Source organism: Olea europaea, chromosome 3 (assembly GCF_002742605.1).
Source record: "Olea europaea var. sylvestris chromosome 3, O_europaea_v1, whole genome shotgun sequence".
Taxonomy (NCBI): Eukaryota; Viridiplantae; Streptophyta; class Magnoliopsida; order Lamiales; family Oleaceae; genus Olea; species Olea europaea.
In genome coordinates, this window is record NC_036239.1 from 21,049,142 (window position 1) to 21,066,616 (window position 17,475).

A 17,475-nucleotide genomic window follows, 5' to 3' on the forward strand; every position below is an offset into this window, starting at 1 on the left:
CCGAAACAAGAGTCCCAATAACGTAATCAGATTGACAAATTGTTTAAATTAACTAAAAATACCATATATTCATCATGTCCAAGATGTACTTTGTATTTTATCTCTATTTTTAGAATTTATCCCGTTTGGCCCTCATTTTTTTGAAATGAAAGTGGATTGGATAATATTTTTATTAAAAATGAGTGATTGAAAAAGAATGAAATTTTTTCAATTTATGTGTAATATCATTTTATGGAAGATTGTATGGCTGGAAATAGTAGAGAGAAAAATGGAACGAAATTTAATGGGGTCCAGACTTGAGCTATTCAAAAAGTCAATAGCTAATATTAAAAAAAGAAAAAAGAAAATGAGCAATAAATAAAATTATTTTAATCATTTTCCATCCTACTGTCCAGGATAGAAAAGGATCGATTGGGTCATTTCCCGTTGTCATCCATAAAATCATAAAATTATTCACACAAAAAAAAAAAAAAAGAAGGAATATTCCAATTATTTGTAGTTTTTTGTTTTGTTTTTTGTTTTTTGTTTTTTGTTTTTTGTTTTTGTTTTTTTTAAGTACACCCCCGAGTGAATAGCTTTCTTCATGAACACGACGCTACAACCAGGCTCTTGAATTAGGTTATAACATTCATTCTCCCCAAATCCTTCCAATCTCTCTCTCTCTCTCTACACGCACGATCAGTCATAGTTGATCAAAAATGGCGACGCCGATGGTAGAAGATACCAACTTCGAAGATGACCAGCTCTCGTCTATGTCCACTGACGACATTGTTCGAGCATCTCGCCTTCTTGACAACGAAATCCGAATCCTCAAGGTTCTCTCTCTCTCTCTGCCTGCGCGAGAAATTAGAGTATGATTTTTTCTTGTTACATGATATACTTTATTATTTCCTTAGGAAGAGTTGCAGAGAACGAATCTGGATTTAGATTCGTTGAAGGAGAAGATAAAGGAAAATCAAGAGAAAATCAAACTCAACAAGCAGCTCCCTTACTTAGTTGGCAACATTGTTGAGGTACTTATGTTCAATATGGTTTTAATTTTGTCAAATCTTTTTTTTTTTTTTTTAAATTCAAGTGTTCAATTACGGATGTTGCGTTGTTTCTTGTTCCGGTGTGTGGAATTAATGGGAATGTCTAATTAACAGAGATGAGTGGCATTTGGAATACTGGATGTGGATTTGTGTTTTGATAATGTCTCTTTATGATGACTGGAGAAAGAAAGGGAATTATAACTACATAGTAAAGAGGCTTGGAAATCAGTTTCACGGAGAGAAAATCCTAATAATTGCATACACTGGGGGATTAGGATCATCATTATGATTTTGCCAGGAGACTTACTTTGAAATTGAGGTAATGCTATGGCACTGAACGAATTATTACAATAGGGAACGCCTTCTTATCTATTATATTATCTTTTAGTTTAATTGAAAGGAAGTTTAGAATTTGACCTTATGAAAGCATAAAACTTACCTCCACTTGACAAACTTACAAAAAGAAAAGAAATAAACCAAAGTTCAACTTTACTCACAAAGGATTTGCAAATTGATATATATTTGTGCTATTGTTTATAACTTAATTCTCTTCCAGTTTGTGCACAAGTCTAGTGCAAGGGTATGTCCCATGATTAATGTTTTACATTACGCTTCCATGACTAGAATTGGAAGAACAAAAAAGTTGTTTTTGGTTTGTTTTCCAGGGCGTTTTTGAAGCGTGATAGAACAAAAAAATTTTAAAATTCATTAGTTAATATATTTCCTAAGAAATACTAAAATCTTATAGGGGTGGCTATGGAATTTGATGTTCTGCAGGGGAGGATTAAAATTTTGGGGTTCTAATATGTGTCTGATGATTTTCCTGTTACATATAGTTCAGGGAGTAGGTAACTGATGTAATGTGGGGATAGTATCCCATGTTTTTGTATCTAGTATCTAGACGCTGTCTTCTCCTCATAATTTGTATTTCATGTGACGTGTTCTTAGGATATTTCACCTGTAAATTAAAATAATCTTTTAGTAAAATTGATGATGGTGAAAAATGGCATTGACCTTTAAGGATTATAGGAGGTGATTTGAAGACTTTTCCAAGGTTCAACTTAAGCAGCTTGCTTGATGTCTTGGATAATTACTATTTTGTTTCTAATCATGAGCCTGTGTTTGAATCCAGGTTATTCAGTTGTCTGATCAATTTGTCTTTTTAATACTTTAGTCAAGTTGATTGCAGTTTAGGAATTGCATAATCACGGATTATTTTTGTAAATTAAGTTAGAATTTTTTTGATAACCTTATATGTTCATGAACTGATCACATTAGGAGTTGCAAGTTGAGTAATAGTGGGATACAAGGATTAGTCTTATTCTTTGACTCTGTGTCACAACCTATGCCCGGATTTATATTGTTTTTCCCAGTTTGCATGCTTTATATTTAAATGAAATTTAGGCCGCATTAACTTATAGGATCCCTTGCCATTTTACGGAAGTTAGCTCTGGCTTTCTGTCGAGTTTGAGCAGAATGCCTGTAGAAGTATCTGTCCAATTGATGACGTTATGTGATTCCTGAAAATTGAGTTGATTGATTAGTGTCACTATCTATAATGATTAGTAGAGATTGGAGATTTAGTCCCTGTTTGAGCCTTATTCTTGAAAACACATTTTTCCCAAACTCATTTTCTACCATACATTTTCCCAATAAAATAATTTTATAAGTAAACCCAAAATTTTTTCCTACTTTTTAACCACTCATTCTCTAAAAAATAACTATTACAAATCTATTTTTATAAAAAATGGGGCTCAAACAAATTCTTAATTTTATGAATAGTCATTTTGTTTTCTATATTTATCAGATTTTGGAAATGAACCCAGAGGATGAGGCTGAAGAAGACGGTGCAAATATTGATCTTGACTCGCAAAGGAAGGGTAAATGTGTAGTTCTAAAAACATCCACACGCCAGGTAAGATATCATGGGTACATACATCTCTCTCTTTGTGGTGAGAGACTGTATGCATCCGCATCTGTGCTTGTGCATGTGTTTTTGCAATTCATTTGTTTTGACCTAACATTCATTTCCTTTTTGTTTTATTTCTCGTTTGCTTGAAGAAATGGTTGCATGTTTGTTGATGTTTATTGATGTTCTCAAATCGATGGGCTTGGCATATGAGTGTTAACAACATTGATTTCTGCAGAATAATTGACTGTCAGGAGTTTTCGTTGGATATACCAAAATGAATATATCATTTCCATAATTGAAATCTGAAAGTGATCATGTTCTCTTCATTATGTTAAGCTTCTGCCCATGAAAGGAATCTGGTTAACATAGAATATATAATAATTCTCTGTCAAAAGATCAAGTCATGTGGTCGATCAAATGGAAATCTGAAATACAGAACCTGATAATGTCATGCATGAGGTTAACATCATGAAGTGAACGTGTTAAACTACCGAAGTTGATAATTGTCTAAGGAATTGATGTACTATGATATTGATAATGGAAATCTGAAAGTGATCATGTCAAACTAATGATGTTTTTAAATGTCTTAAGAGAATAAATATGTTATCTTTGTCGAATGCAGACGATTTTCCTGCCTGTAGTAGGTCTTGTTGATCCTGATGAGTTGAAGCCTGGTGATCTGGTTGGAGTAAACAAAGACAGTTACTTGATATTGGATACTTTGCCGTCTGAGTATGATTCTCGTGTGAAGGCTATGGAGGTTGATGAAAAGCCAACAGAAGACTATAATGATATTGGAGGCCTGGAGAAACAGGAAAGTTTATTTCTTTAGGATTTTTTGATATGAGCAAATGCTTTTCAGCCTCATTTGATACATTAAATTTTTTGCTGAAACCTTATATCGATCACTACAGATTCAAGAGCTAGTTGAGGCAATTGTGTTGCCTATGACACATAAAGAGAGATTTCAGAAATTAGGTGTTCGTCCACCCAAGGGTGTTCTTTTATATGGGCCTCCTGGAACAGGGAAAACCCTAATGGCTCGTGCTTGTGCTGCTCAAACCAATGCTACTTTTCTTAAGCTAGCAGGTCCCCAACTTGTACAGGTATAATATATCTGAGATTATTCGTCGCTCTCTCTGATTCCTGTTCTCTTTAGCTAGTTATTCAGTGATCTTTGGAGTGATATAAATTGTTATGGTCTTAGATGTTTATTGGCGATGGTGCAAAACTGGTTCGTGATGCTTTTCTACTTGCTAAAGAAAAATCTCCTTGCATCATTTTTATTGATGAGATTGATGCTATTGGTACAAAGCGTTTTGACAGGTGAGTTAGTTCTCTTTAGATTTGATCTGTGTAAATTCTTCCTGGTCTTGATGTTTATATGATTTTGGGAGCGGGAGTTATTGGCACTGTGGCTCTGCTAATTGCTGACAATATTTTATACTTCACAGTGAAGTTAGTGGGGACCGAGAGGTGCAACGGACCATGTTAGAGTTGCTCAATCAGCTTGATGGTTTCAGCAGTGATGATCGTATCAAGGTTATTTCTCTACTCTTTATCATGTATTTTTCCTCACGTTTGTTCGTGTTTTTTGATGTGAAGATTCCTTGGAAGTATATACTTGTGTACTTTTGACCGTTGATGGGTTGTTTTCTGCAGTTACTTTTCTTTGACGTCCAAAATACATTGTTGTGTTTTTTTGTCAATTCCAATTATTTATACTTTGAGATATTCTGAAACTCTTTTGGTGTCATCTCTAATGTCAAGGTGATAGCAGCTACAAATCGAGCTGATATCTTGGATCCTGCCTTAATGAGGTCTGGTCGATTGGATCGTAAAATTGAGTTTCCGCATCCTACTGAAGAAGCCAGAGCTAGAATCTTGCAGGTATGCCTGCCACAAGGATTCCTATCTTTTGAATATAAGTTCATCTATAGTGGAACTCTAAATGTTTCCCATATTTGTCATAAGAAACCCCTTTTACTACTGTTGTTTTTGAGTGTCGTATTCTTTGCTGCATCATATTATAGATCCACTCCAGAAAGATGAACGTTCATCCAGATGTCAACTTTGAGGAACTTGCTCGTTCAACAGATGACTTCAATGGGGCGCAGCTGAAGGCAGTCTGTGTCGAAGCAGGAATGCTAGCACTACGCCGTGATGCCACTGAGGTCTCTCTCTCTCTCTCTCTCTGATACACCTTGGGCATCTGCCTGCCCTGAGAAATCATGCACCCACTGTGTCCAGGGACTAAACTGCCTCAGCATACAGGGCTGTTTGGCCCCTTAAGTTCTGAAATTTGATTTACTCTGACTGGTAACTTTTATATTTATTTTACCGGGTCTGCCAGAAATACCGTCTGTGACTCCCACCCAAAAGAAAGAATAAAAGAAATTAACATATTTTTGACATAAGATGCATCTTTTTGAGGATTTGTTAGTATTTTCCTGGGCTAGCCTTTGTATGATTTTGTGCGTTGATGAACTTCCATGAAGACTACTACTTTAAGAAAGCTGATTATACTCCTTGTTTTTGCCTTAAAGAGTCCAGATCTTGAGAAGAATTTATCCATTTGATTTAACATCGATTCTAGTCATCTTTAACGAAGTTGTCTCAATATGGAAATTGTTTAGATGTCGTCATTACCTTGTATAGCCTTGTATAGCGAAAAATGGATTTGAACCTGTGTGTGAGATGAGTAAGAACAAATATTTACATCTGTTCCGTCCCTCCATTTTTCTTTTTTCAAGTTAACTAAACTAACCTGCATACATTGACTTGGTTTTTCCAGGTGAACCATGAAGATTTTAATGAAGGTATTATCCAAGTTCAAGCTAAAAAGAAAGCGAGCTTGAACTACTACGCATAGTTTCACCTGGCTTCGACGTACAATATCTGCATAAGATAACCTTTTTGCTTTGAAGTTCAAATGTGCTACTCAAGCCTAGTAAATCAAGAAGCTTTTGACTCTGGCATGGAGATCATTTTACAACGAAGTTGCAAAAGTTTCAGAAGACTGGCTACCACCTTTTCATATGCATTTCCTTTTAGGTCTGTACTCATGGTTTGTATGTGAACTTTGAGGCTAGATTTATTTTAAGCTTATTATTCCAATGTTGGAGGTTCCATGTTTTAAACCCTGCTATGCCACAGCTATTCGAGGAACCTTCGCCTAGATGAAAATATAGCCAATTGAATAGCATAACGCTCCCATACACAACACCCTACTTGCCCGCATCTTTAGTTTCACATTAAAGCTCAATTTCACATTTTATTATTTAGCCCCGTTTGGAGATTTTAATTTAACAATCAATCGTAACCACATTTTATGAGTTCCACGACTTTTCAAACACACATTTTATTAATTTATATCGAAGCTTACTAAAAATCTGATTTTAATCTTCACTGAAAAGAGGCTTAGTTTTAAGGAACGACTGATTAATCATATTGAATTGATCAAAGGTATTTAAATTGTCGAGCCAAACATTGCCCGTGAATGCTACATCTAGCACATCGAGATTCTCTGATCTAACATGGCCTGTGCCAGGGTGAATTGAAATGGGGAAAAAAAGAAAAAATGAAGATAACCCAAAATTCTACATATAAGGTATACTATTTAAAAATAACGAGGGTTAATTTTAATTTCATAAATCAAGTAATAATGAAGATTTATTAAAATAATTAATTAATATATGATTAATTTATTTTTCTCTCTCTATTTTCTCTATCAAAAATAAACTTCTTTCTCTTACTATTTCTCTCAGTACTCTCTCCATAAAAGGCAACATCATTTTTCCTATGTCTAAACCATTTCTCTCTCTCTCTCTCTCTCTAACAATTTCTTAACCATCTCTCTAGAACAAGAAGAACTGTTTTAAACTCAATCCCCAAACAATGGATCTAACCCGAAAGTCTTGATGACGACAATAAAAAGTCATTTTTTCTTAACAATGTCATAGATTTGACATAGAGTTGGTGAGGAGGTTGTGGATTTGAGATGATGGACGACTTGGGTGGTATCGATGACCGTGGTGTTTTAATTGTAACAGATCAATTCGATAGTGTGGAGGTAAAGCTGGAGGTGGCTATGGTGTTTGTTGATTGCAGGAGTTAGGTGCATGCACAAGTTGTGATGGTGATGGGTTGGAGGTGGAGATGATAGCGGATTCAAGGTTAAAGTGGCGGTGTGATTGTATATGATCAAGTCTATGTTAATAATGACACACGTAATTAGACATCTGTTGACAATGAATGTTTATGATAAAACATGTTCACATTCAAAGTTTGTGACCATTTATATGTTAATTGCAACCCTCGATGACTAAGTCTGTATCAATTGTAATCGATTGTGATCAAGTCTATCTTCGTTGTAACCGTCAGTGATTTGATATGTCTTAACTATGATTGTATGATCAAATTAACAGTGACTTGATAACATACAATCACTGTTTAGATTGACCTGATCACAAACAATCACACTAAAGATAAATTTGATCACAGTCAGTCATAGATAACCCAAATTTGTTGACAAACAATAATAGCTTACACAAACATTGTCACGAACATTAACAACTTACTTATATGTGGTCACAAACAGTTATTGTTAAACAAAACCTTGTCACATATAGCACAAAACACATAGTCAACAGGTCACAATCATGTTGAAATTTTATGAAATACAAAAATCTGTTCAAAAAATTATGAATTATGAAATACGTACGGTCAATAGCCTCAGGATCTATCTGGACGCATCCATTAAGCATCTCAATGTCATAACAGTCAGAAACAACCTTAATTCAATCGCCATTATTATTTGAATTACTGCTATTTCCACAAAACCCATTCGTAAAGTCCAAGCTACTCGACTTGTACAATGAAATCACAAAAAACATTACGACTTACTCAGTCGAAATCTGCTCTTGAGTAAACACACTCATCAAATTAAGGCAAATTATAATGATACTTTTGGAACGGTTTTGGATGTAATGGAGATGTGAATGTATCGACTTTCCATATCAGTAGAGTAAGAGCGAAAGAAAGTTGGTGGGAGAAATATTAGAGAAGAATATATTATTCAAAAATGAATATATACTATATATTAAGATGTGGTAATGATGATTATATTATCTTAATGGGGGACGCTACTGTGACAAAGGTCGTGACAACCCTTGTGACAAGCGCCAATTTGGGTCCCCCTATTGGAGGGCGGCCCCATCGATGCCTGCCCTGTCACGGCTCTTATTAGAGTAGAGTTATTTTATCCTAATTTAATGTGTATTTTTCCTATATATATATTATTATATGACTTAATAATTCGTGAAACTTTTTTATAAGTTTGATAAATGTGATATTGTATTCTTAATGTATCGTCGTTATGAATTTGTCCCAAAAGAAAACTTCAAAAGGTTAAATCTTTTCGGCCTGCCATATCCATAATAGGCCAAAACTTGACCGGGCCCAATACGATATGATTGACAGGCTACGGCTTCTGGGTTGGGCCTTGCAGGGCCTGAACTGCAAAATCGACTTTGAACATGTATCTAATTTCAGTATCAGTCTACATGATCACATACATGATATTAAGGCCCTGTTTGTTTTTCACCTTTTTAAGAATGAAAATGAAAAATATAGTCATTATGAGCCCCATACAAGAGATATAAATTCAAATTTGGTGACTTGACGTGATGGATAACGATCATATTTTTCATTTTGATGGGGGGAAAGAATGCAAAACAAACAGGGGCTTAATAATAAATTTATTTAAATGTAAAGAAACAAGACAAATTAAATTAGACATCATGAATTGTCACGGAAATGGATTCCTAAATTTAGATAGCATTATTCTTATCTAATTCTTCAAGAGTAAGTAAAAAATTCCTAATGAGCATGTGAAACTTATAAATGGTATGTTTGGGCTCCTTTAATTTGAAAAATATATTATGAAATAGTAAATTGATGGAGAATATGTGGTTAAAAAAGAATGAATTTTTTTTATTTACATGTAATATTATTTTAATAGAGAATATGTAGTGAAAATAATTATTGTAGAAAAAATAATGTGATAGAATGTGAAATAATGAGTGACAAACGGGGGCAAAGTCTTGATTAAAGATATTATATACTAATGAATGGCAGAGGAAAATTAAAAATCACAAGACATTATGTTGCAAAATCTCAATAGAAGCATTTGTAATAAATAATCTTCACGTCTATATTTTTAAGCTTGTACAACTCAACTCGTATCCCCATTTGGATACAATTGTCGTATATAATGCTTAACCTAAGTTATATACTACCAAAAATCGCTACGAATTACCTATAAAACATCAAAACTGAATACTGACACTATACCAACAACTCAAGCTATAACTCGATGAGAGTGAAAAAATTTCGATTTCTTTTTAACATTTCACCTCCTTCAACCCATAAGCGAAGTATAGAAAAGTGGGATCAGTGGCACCATCCTTGTAATATGCAAACACGATTGTTCCATCGTCGTGCATGCTCTCCCCAACAAAGCTGTCAAAAGTATAAGAATATTATCGACTATCGATTTCTATATGAAAATTGATACAATTTATGAAAGTGTAGATAGACTTACAATTGTAGGTCTTTGAGCTTGGGAAGAAGAAACTTAGTAGCTCCTTCAATGTGCTTCTTGAATAATTCTTGCTTCTCTGAATCCAATTTAGGTGTCAAGTTCTTGATATATTTCTTCACATATGCAACAAATTGCTTCTTGTCATAAGCGGGTTGCTCCTGCAAACAATTACAGAGAATGAGTTGATGCTCTGAAAGAGAACAGTTAGAGATACAAATCCACATTCCTGATTAACCTGAAGCCTGAAGGTGTCGACAATGTCGACAACCTTGACAACTTGATCATCAACAACTTCGTCTGCATCCGCACCTTCAGCAGAAGGGTTGGCCCCAATATTCACATCGATTGCTCCTTGAACAACCCACTATTAATAAGAAATAAGTAATTTTGTCAAATTTCTCCTCTACAAATGAGAGTTACATAATGTAATGGACCTATGCCTAAGCCATTACATCGTATGTATTATCTCCTTGGGGAGAGTTTTTGCCTGTCTCACCCCTCACGACTTTTCGTCGCATTGAGCAGATTTGAATCCAAGACCTGAGTTCAATCTCGATACCAATTGGGCACTTGTCCAATTGTTATTAGGATTTCATTTAAGTTTGGATTCAAATCCTGGGGATGCGACTTTGTTACGCATAATATCAGAAGGAAGCATAGAAGGACATATACAGATCCTACGTACCTTCCCTTCTACTTCCCACAGCATGCCATTCTCGATTTCCTTATAGGGGAATGAGTCAGAAAGAAGCTCGTCGCCTGAAAATCAATCATAAATTCATTATTCAGACGACATTATTGAATTTTTTGCAGAAAAATTTAAATTCCAAACAATTACAGTTATATTGTGGAAGAAAGTAGATGAATACCAGAAAGAAGATCCTGATAAACCAACATGATTGCAGATAACTACCCTTTATTAAAGAAGTTCTTCTTTTTTGTTGTGACAATAAAATAACTGAACGCAGAAAGAGGATTTATGTATATATAGAAGAGAAGAGGAGGTAGAGAGGAGTTTCCGAGTTTGGAATGATTTAGGATGGTGAGAATTCAAAGGAAAACTAAAGGTAAGAAATTAAATTAGACACGTTTTGTGGCAGACGTGGCCCACGTGTGTCAGAGAATATCTTTTATTCGACGAATATGATCTTTTATTACGATAAAGTATTTGTATTTTCAATTTTTTATACTCTTCTTTTAATTTATTTTAAACATACAAGCGTTATAAAAATAGGAATAATGACCATGCCCTTTTTTATCATCATTATTTGAGAAAAAAAAAATTCTATATACTCATTTTTAATTACACATTCACACAATAAAATATTTTGCACATAAATACAAAATTTTTCCTACTTTCAACCACACGTTCTTCTAAAGTATTTGTATTTTTTATTTTTTATACTCTTTTTTTAATTTATTTTTAGAGTAATGCTATTTATAGTTGCTTATTGTCGTAGTCGACTTATATGGAGATTAGTGATTTGATATATTAATGTGGTAATTTTTTATTACCCCATGCAACAAATCACTAACCGACATATATATGTCACGTAGGACAATTGCGATAGTAAACAGTTGCAAATAGTATTATTCTTATTTTAAACACACATGTGTTATCAAAATAGGAATAATGACTATGCCCACTTTTTTACCATCATTATTTGAAAACTCTTTTTTCTACATACTCATTTTTAATTACATATTCACACAATAAAATATTATATATATTAATTCATTTTATTTTATTTTTTTTACTTTTTAACCACACATTCTCCTAAAAGTCACTATTCAAAATATTGTTTTGAAGAAAAAATGACAATCAAACATGAACTATATCTCAATGAAATGAGTTATATAAGGGCCTATTTGAAAGCTTGAGTCTTCCATGAAAAATGGAATTTTTTCCACCAAAATTGAGTGTCTGATAGCAAACTTTTCCATCTTTTCTCCCACACATGTGCATTTTCTAAGAATTGGTGGAAATCAATTCTCACCAAAACCGTGAGAATTGGTTTTTCAGCTCTATTATTATTATTTTTTATTTTCAGCAATAGGAACAAATTTTATCTACAGTTGTAAAAAATTATATCTCTTTAATCGACAATTTTCATGAAAAATAAAGTCAAACGAACACGAAAATCAAAAATTTGAACGCCGTGTGGAAAATTATACTAATCAAACACATTTAATTGAAAATTCCTAAAATGGTGAGAATTCAAAGGAAAACTAAAGGTAAGAAATTAAATTAGACACGTTTTGTGGCAGACGTGGCCCACGTGTGTCAGAGAATATCTTTTATTCGACGAATATGATCTTTTATTACGATAAAGTATTTGTATTTTCAATTTTTTATACTCTTCTTTTAATTTAGTTTAAACATACAAGTGTTATAAAAATAGGAATAATGACCATGCCCTTTTTTATCATCATTATTTGAGGAAAAAAAATTCTATATACTCATTTTTAACTACACATTCACACAATAAAATATTTTGCACATAAATACAAAATTTTTCCTACTTTTAACCACACGTTCTTCTAAAGTATTTGTATTTTAAATTTTTTATACTCTTTTTTTTAATTTATCTTTAGAGTAATGCTATTTATAGTTGCTCATTGTCGTAGTCGACTTATGTGAAGATTAGTGATTTGATATATTAACGTGGTAATTTTTTATTACCCCATGCAACAAATCACTAACCGACATATATATGTCACTTAGGACAATTGCGATAGTAAACAGTTGCAAATAGTATTATTCTTATTTTAAACACACAAGTGTTATCAAAATAGGAATAATGACTATGCCCACTTTTTTACCATCATTATTTGAAAACTCTTTTTTCTACATACTCATTTTTAATTACATATTCACACAATAAAATATTATATATATTAATTCATTTTATTTTATTTTTTTTACTTTTTAACCACACATTCTCCTAAAAGTCACTATTCAAAATATTGTTTTGAAGAAAAAATGACAATCAAACATGAACTATATCTCAATGAAATGAGTTATATAAGGGCCTATTTGAAAGCTTGAGTCTTCCATGAAAAATGGAATTTTTTCCACCAAAATTGAGTGTCTGATAGCAAACTTTTCCATCTTTTCTCCCACACATGTGCATTTTCCAAGAATTGGTGGAAATCAATTCTCACCAAAACCGTGAGAATTGGTTTTTCAGCTCTATTATTATTATTTTTTATTTTCAGAAATAGGAACAAATTTTATCTACAGTTGTAAAAAATTATATCTCTTTAATCGACAATTTTCATGAAAAATAAAGTCAGACGAACACGAAAATCAAAAATTTGAACGCCGTGTGGAAAATTATACTAATCAAACACATTTAATTGACAATTTCTAAGAGAACAAGTTCTAGGCAATTCAAACGGATCCTAAGTGTTTTAATGATCTAAAATGATTCGACTCGATTTTGACGATTAAGGTTCAATCAAAGTGGAATTGTGCCATACGTATCTGAAGAAGTCTACTGCTCTTGTTTTATTTTGGATTTTTACCTCAGGCACAACGAAAAATCCAAATTTCTAGTCGTTTGAATGCCATTTGATATTTTTTTTTAAATGATTTTTTTCTTATTAAACTATTCTTAATTATATTTCCCCTCACTCAATTTATCTATTTTACAGTCTCTAAATTTTGACACCTTTTCAATCTTAAAGGTTTATTTTTATTTTCATTTTATAATCAATTAATTTTATTGAAGGTGTCGATTAGGTATTATTTTTCATAATTATGTTTATTAAATTTATTTTACAATATAGTAGTTTACTACATTCTTCATTCACTCTCCATAGTTTACATTTTCGTTAGAGACGTTATTTGAGGAGTTTAATTGAAATAATAGCTACTCTTACAAATATATTTAATATTAATTTTCGATCAAACGATTTAATAAAACTATTACAAATATGTAAAGAAATCGAAGATTTTTTAAGATATTTCTTTATTGTTGATCGCTTAAATATAATCAAATACAGATTCATATATAAATATGCTTATTTTTTTTACTTTTTAACCACACATTCTCCTAAAAGTCACTATTCAAAATATTGTTTTGAAGAAAAAATGACAATCAAACATGAACTATATCTCAATGAAATGAGTTATATAAGGGCCTATTTGAAAGCTTGAGTCTTCCATGAAAAATGGAATTTTTTCCACCAAAATTGAGTGTCTGATAGCAAACTTTTCCATCTTTTCTCCCACACATGTGCATTTTCCAAGAATTGGTGGAAATCAATTCTCACCAAAACCGTGAGAATTGGTTTTTCAGCTCTATTATTATTATTTTTTATTTTCAGAAATAGGAACAAATTTTATCTACAGTTGTAAAAAATTATATCTCTTTAATCGACAATTTTCATGAAAAATAAAGTCAGACGAACACGAAAATCAAAAATTTGAACGCCGTGTGGAAAATTATACTAATCAAACACATTTAATTGACAATTTCTAAGAGAACAAGTTCTAGGCAATTCAAACGGATCCTAAGTGTTTTAATGATCTAAAATGATTCGACTCGATTTTGACGATTAAGGTTCAATCAAAGTGGAATTGTGCCATACGTATCTGAAGAAGTCTACTGCTCTTGTTTTATTTTGGATTTTTACCTCAGGCACAACGAAAAATCCAAATTTCTAGTCGTTTGAATGCCATTTGATATTTTTTTTTAAATGATTTTTTTCTTATTAAACTATTCTTAATTATATTTCCCCTCACTCAATTTATCTATTTTACAGTCTCTAAATTTTGACACCTTTTCAATCTTAAAGGTTTATTTTTATTTTCATTTTATAATCAATTAATTTTATTGAAGGTGTCGATTAGGTATTATTTTTCATAATTATGTTTATTAAATTTATTTTACAATATAGTAGTTTACTACATTCTTCATTCACTCTCCATAGTTTACATTTTCGTTAGAGACGTTATTTGAGGAGTTTAATTGAAATAATAGCTACTCTTACAAATATATTTAATATTAATTTTCGATCAAACGATTTAATAAAACTATTACAAATATGTAAAGAAATCGAAGATTTTTTAAGATATTTCTTTATTGTTGGTCGCTTAAATGTAATCAAATACAGATTCATATATCAATATGTGATGTATGTTGATCCAAATCGATGAGTCAATAATCTCTCGTCTCTCGTTACCAAAGAATTAATATTTCAATTATGTAAAGCGAGAAAGTGTAATGTGAAACGAAAAAAATGAAAACAGTATGCTTAATTAGGAAGTTTTTGCTCCTAGAAATCAACTAAAAATAAATAAATAAATAAACCAAGTTAGTTGGCAGCCTGCAAATGGTTGTATTCTATAAAGAGGAAAGTGACGAGGATTTGGTGAAAAGGTTAAATAATGACATTTGAGAAGGTCACCAATTTCAGCTATATAACAAACATATTCAACCAAAAATACTTTGTTTTTCTCACTCCCATACATTTAGACCGTGTTTGGTAAAGATTTTTTTAGAATAACTTTTGTGAAAAGTATTTTTTCAAAGAACTTGTAATTAAAAAGTAGAAAAAAAAGTTATAAATTCATGTACAAATTCATTGTTTGTTGATGTTTTCAATCTCACTCCTCTAATTTTATTATGTTCTCCATACTATTATTTTCGTTGGAAGATATATGCTTGTTAAATTCATTTTGTATTGTGCACGATAGTATTTTATTACGTTCTTTATTTCCCCGCCATAATTTAATGTCACAATTGTCATTTTACGAGGATATCGATATTCTAAAAGATTATACTTTTAAAGATCATATTAATATTGATTTTTCAATCAAAAGATTTAACATCAACTTTCTTGCCTTTTCTTTTCTTTTTAGTAGGTTTTATTATGAATAGATTCGAATATGTATGTTATGTTCGACATAATAGAAGTTGGATAAGAGGAAAAAAGAAAGACATGTAAGATATTTATTTATGATTATATCTCGTATTATGTACACATATTTACCTTAACAAACATGTACGGTCTTCTCATTTTGCTATGAAAATGTGGGCATGATGTAATTACCCACCCAGCCCCTTTTAGTAACTGGGACGAGGACAGGTAATACAATGTTTGTCTCTCGATTATTATTTTATATTAACAAGTTAGATAATTGTTAAAATGTGCTTAATATCCTCGTATTTGGAGCCCAGTGATGTAGCCCAATAAATTGTATTTTTATGGTTGGCCCATATGGTGGAAAGTGACCCGATTTGGCCCCTTGTACTCTATCTCGCATTTACTCAATACACGACTTATGGAACGGCTGAGATGATAACACATGTTGCTGGCTGAACCGTTGGATGCGTCTTTTATATTCCAGACTCTCTCATTTTTCTGGCATTCGAGATTATTTTAGGGTTTTAGTTTCTATTCGTCTTTTGTTATTTCTCTCTCTGAAAACCCTTGATTTTTGTCTGTAATCTCGAGTCTTCTAGTATTCTTGGTGATGTCCAATGTAAATCATGTAATGGTTAGATTTTTATTGTTTTTTGGTGAACTGTAACTCTTGGTTACTTAATGTAATATATAAACGAGAGAAAAAATGAGAGTTGAGTCTGAGGACTTTAAGTCGAGTGATTCTTGAGTCGCCGATCCTTGTATTTTGACACACTTTATTGGATTCTAGTGGATTAGAGTGTTAACCACTTAGGTGGAAGCTCAACGTGGTGAGTAGCTCGTTTATGGGTGAACATCCGAGCCTACGGACTAAAAATTATTTGTGTTCTCTGTGTTTGATTTTTGGGATTGTATGATACCAACAAATAAATAAGTAAAATGGAATTTTTTTTTTTTTTAATCCCCATCTCAACTTGACTCTTGACAATCTTCAACTACACAGGGATGGAATGGGTTGCCTACCATCTTGCCTCGTTACCATTCCTACCAAAAAAAAATAATAATAATAAAATAAAATTAAAAAAAAAAATGTGTGTTGTGCGGAGGTGCAAATGTGCATCAAGGGACAACAAATATAATCGTGGGACACACTAATCTATACTATATCATGGACTTAATTTCAATAAAGGTTAATGAATTATGTGCAAAATTTTAAATTGTTCTTTAAGGCCCCGTTTGATTGCACGAAATTTTCCATGGAACTTGGAATTCGAATTCCAACTTCCACTTTTGGTCTGTTTGATTGACAAAATTTTCCAGGAAATTGATTTTCCATGAATTTCTAGGTACAACACCTTAAAGCGTGATTTTCCACCTTTTTTTCCTAGGGGATAGGTGGTTTTTGATTTTCCACCTTTTTTTTTATTTTTTTTTGGCTTTTTTTATTTTTTTTTTAATTGTTGGCAATGGGAACAAATTTTAGGAATAATTGTAAAAGAGGATATCCCTGAAATTGACAATTTCCACGTAAAACAAAGTCAAACGAACATAAAAAAGTACTTTTACTTCAACATTTTCCACGTGAAAAATTTATACAATCAAACACAATAATTTACAATTTCCATGAAAACAATTTCTAGGTAATTCAATTCCTTGGAATTCATTTTCTTTCCATGTAATTTTCCTACTTGTAATCAAACGCACCCTAAGTATTTTTTTATTTATTTATATAGTCATTAAAATTAAATCGATTTCATATGCAAAGACCTCTTCTACTGCAATAATGAAAAGTTGAGGATCGTGGTATCAAGATTTAAATTTTTGGAACATATTTGTATTTTATGCGAAGGTTAGGGACCTTTACTTTTACAAATCAAGTGTTCGATGAAACTTTTATTAGCTTTAGTGACTAAATATGTAAGAAAAATATTTTAATGGCCTTTATGAAATTCTGCATATACTTGTGGGACTATTGATAAAAGTAACTGCTAAACTTGTTTAAGTGCGGTGAAACAGATACAGCCGCCCACATGCTTTATTACCATTTTCAGACA

At 32.1% G+C, this 17,475-nt stretch overlaps 2 protein-coding genes across 2 annotated transcripts; one reads left to right on the plus strand and one right to left on the minus strand.

Moving 5' to 3' along the window:
* The first annotated feature begins 574 nt into the window (after window positions 1-574).
* LOC111389710 (26S proteasome regulatory subunit 6A homolog) lies at window positions 575-6,220 on the plus strand. Its single transcript, XM_023014658.1, has 10 exons — window positions 575-815; window positions 897-1,013; window positions 2,839-2,946; window positions 3,566-3,757; window positions 3,858-4,049; window positions 4,151-4,269; window positions 4,398-4,485; window positions 4,714-4,833; window positions 4,977-5,117; window positions 5,738-6,220. The coding sequence occupies exons 1-10, from the start codon at window positions 699-701 to the stop codon at window positions 5,813-5,815; spliced, it is 1,272 nt and encodes a 423-aa protein (XP_022870426.1). The 5' UTR covers window positions 575-698; the 3' UTR covers window positions 5,816-6,220.
* A 2,949-nt stretch (window positions 6,221-9,169) lies between these two features.
* On the minus strand, window positions 9,170-10,485 carry LOC111391865 (translationally-controlled tumor protein homolog). Its single transcript, XM_023017145.1, has 5 exons — window positions 10,417-10,485; window positions 10,233-10,306; window positions 9,783-9,911; window positions 9,548-9,705; window positions 9,170-9,465 (listed from the first exon to the last, which is right to left on the minus strand). The coding sequence occupies exons 1-5, from the start codon at window positions 10,442-10,444 to the stop codon at window positions 9,348-9,350; spliced, it is 507 nt and encodes a 168-aa protein (XP_022872913.1). The 5' UTR covers window positions 10,445-10,485; the 3' UTR covers window positions 9,170-9,347.
* Window positions 10,486-17,475: the final 6,990 nt, after the last annotated feature.

Excerpts from the sequence above, each read along its gene's own strand:
- LOC111389710 (XM_023014658.1), top strand. The coding sequence starts at position 699 with ATGGCGACGCCGATGGTAGAAGATACCAACTTCGAAGATGACCAGCTC. Across the intron at positions 3,758-3,857 it reads TTGGAGGCCTGGAGAAACAG|ATTCAAGAGCTAGTTGAGGC; the intron begins GAAAGTTTATTT and ends CGATCACTACAG. Across the intron at positions 5,118-5,737 it reads TACGCCGTGATGCCACTGAG|GTGAACCATGAAGATTTTAA; the intron begins GTCTCTCTCTCT and ends TGGTTTTTCCAG.
- LOC111391865 (XM_023017145.1), bottom strand. The coding sequence starts at position 10,444 with ATGTTGGTTTATCAGGATCTTCTTTCTG. Across the intron at positions 10,307-10,416 it reads TTATCAGGATCTTCTTTCTG|GCGACGAGCTTCTTTCTGAC; the intron begins GTATTCATCTAC and ends ATTGATTTTCAG. Across the intron at positions 9,466-9,547 it reads AAGCTCAAAGACCTACAATT|CTTTGTTGGGGAGAGCATGC; the intron begins GTAAGTCTATCT and ends TACTTTTGACAG.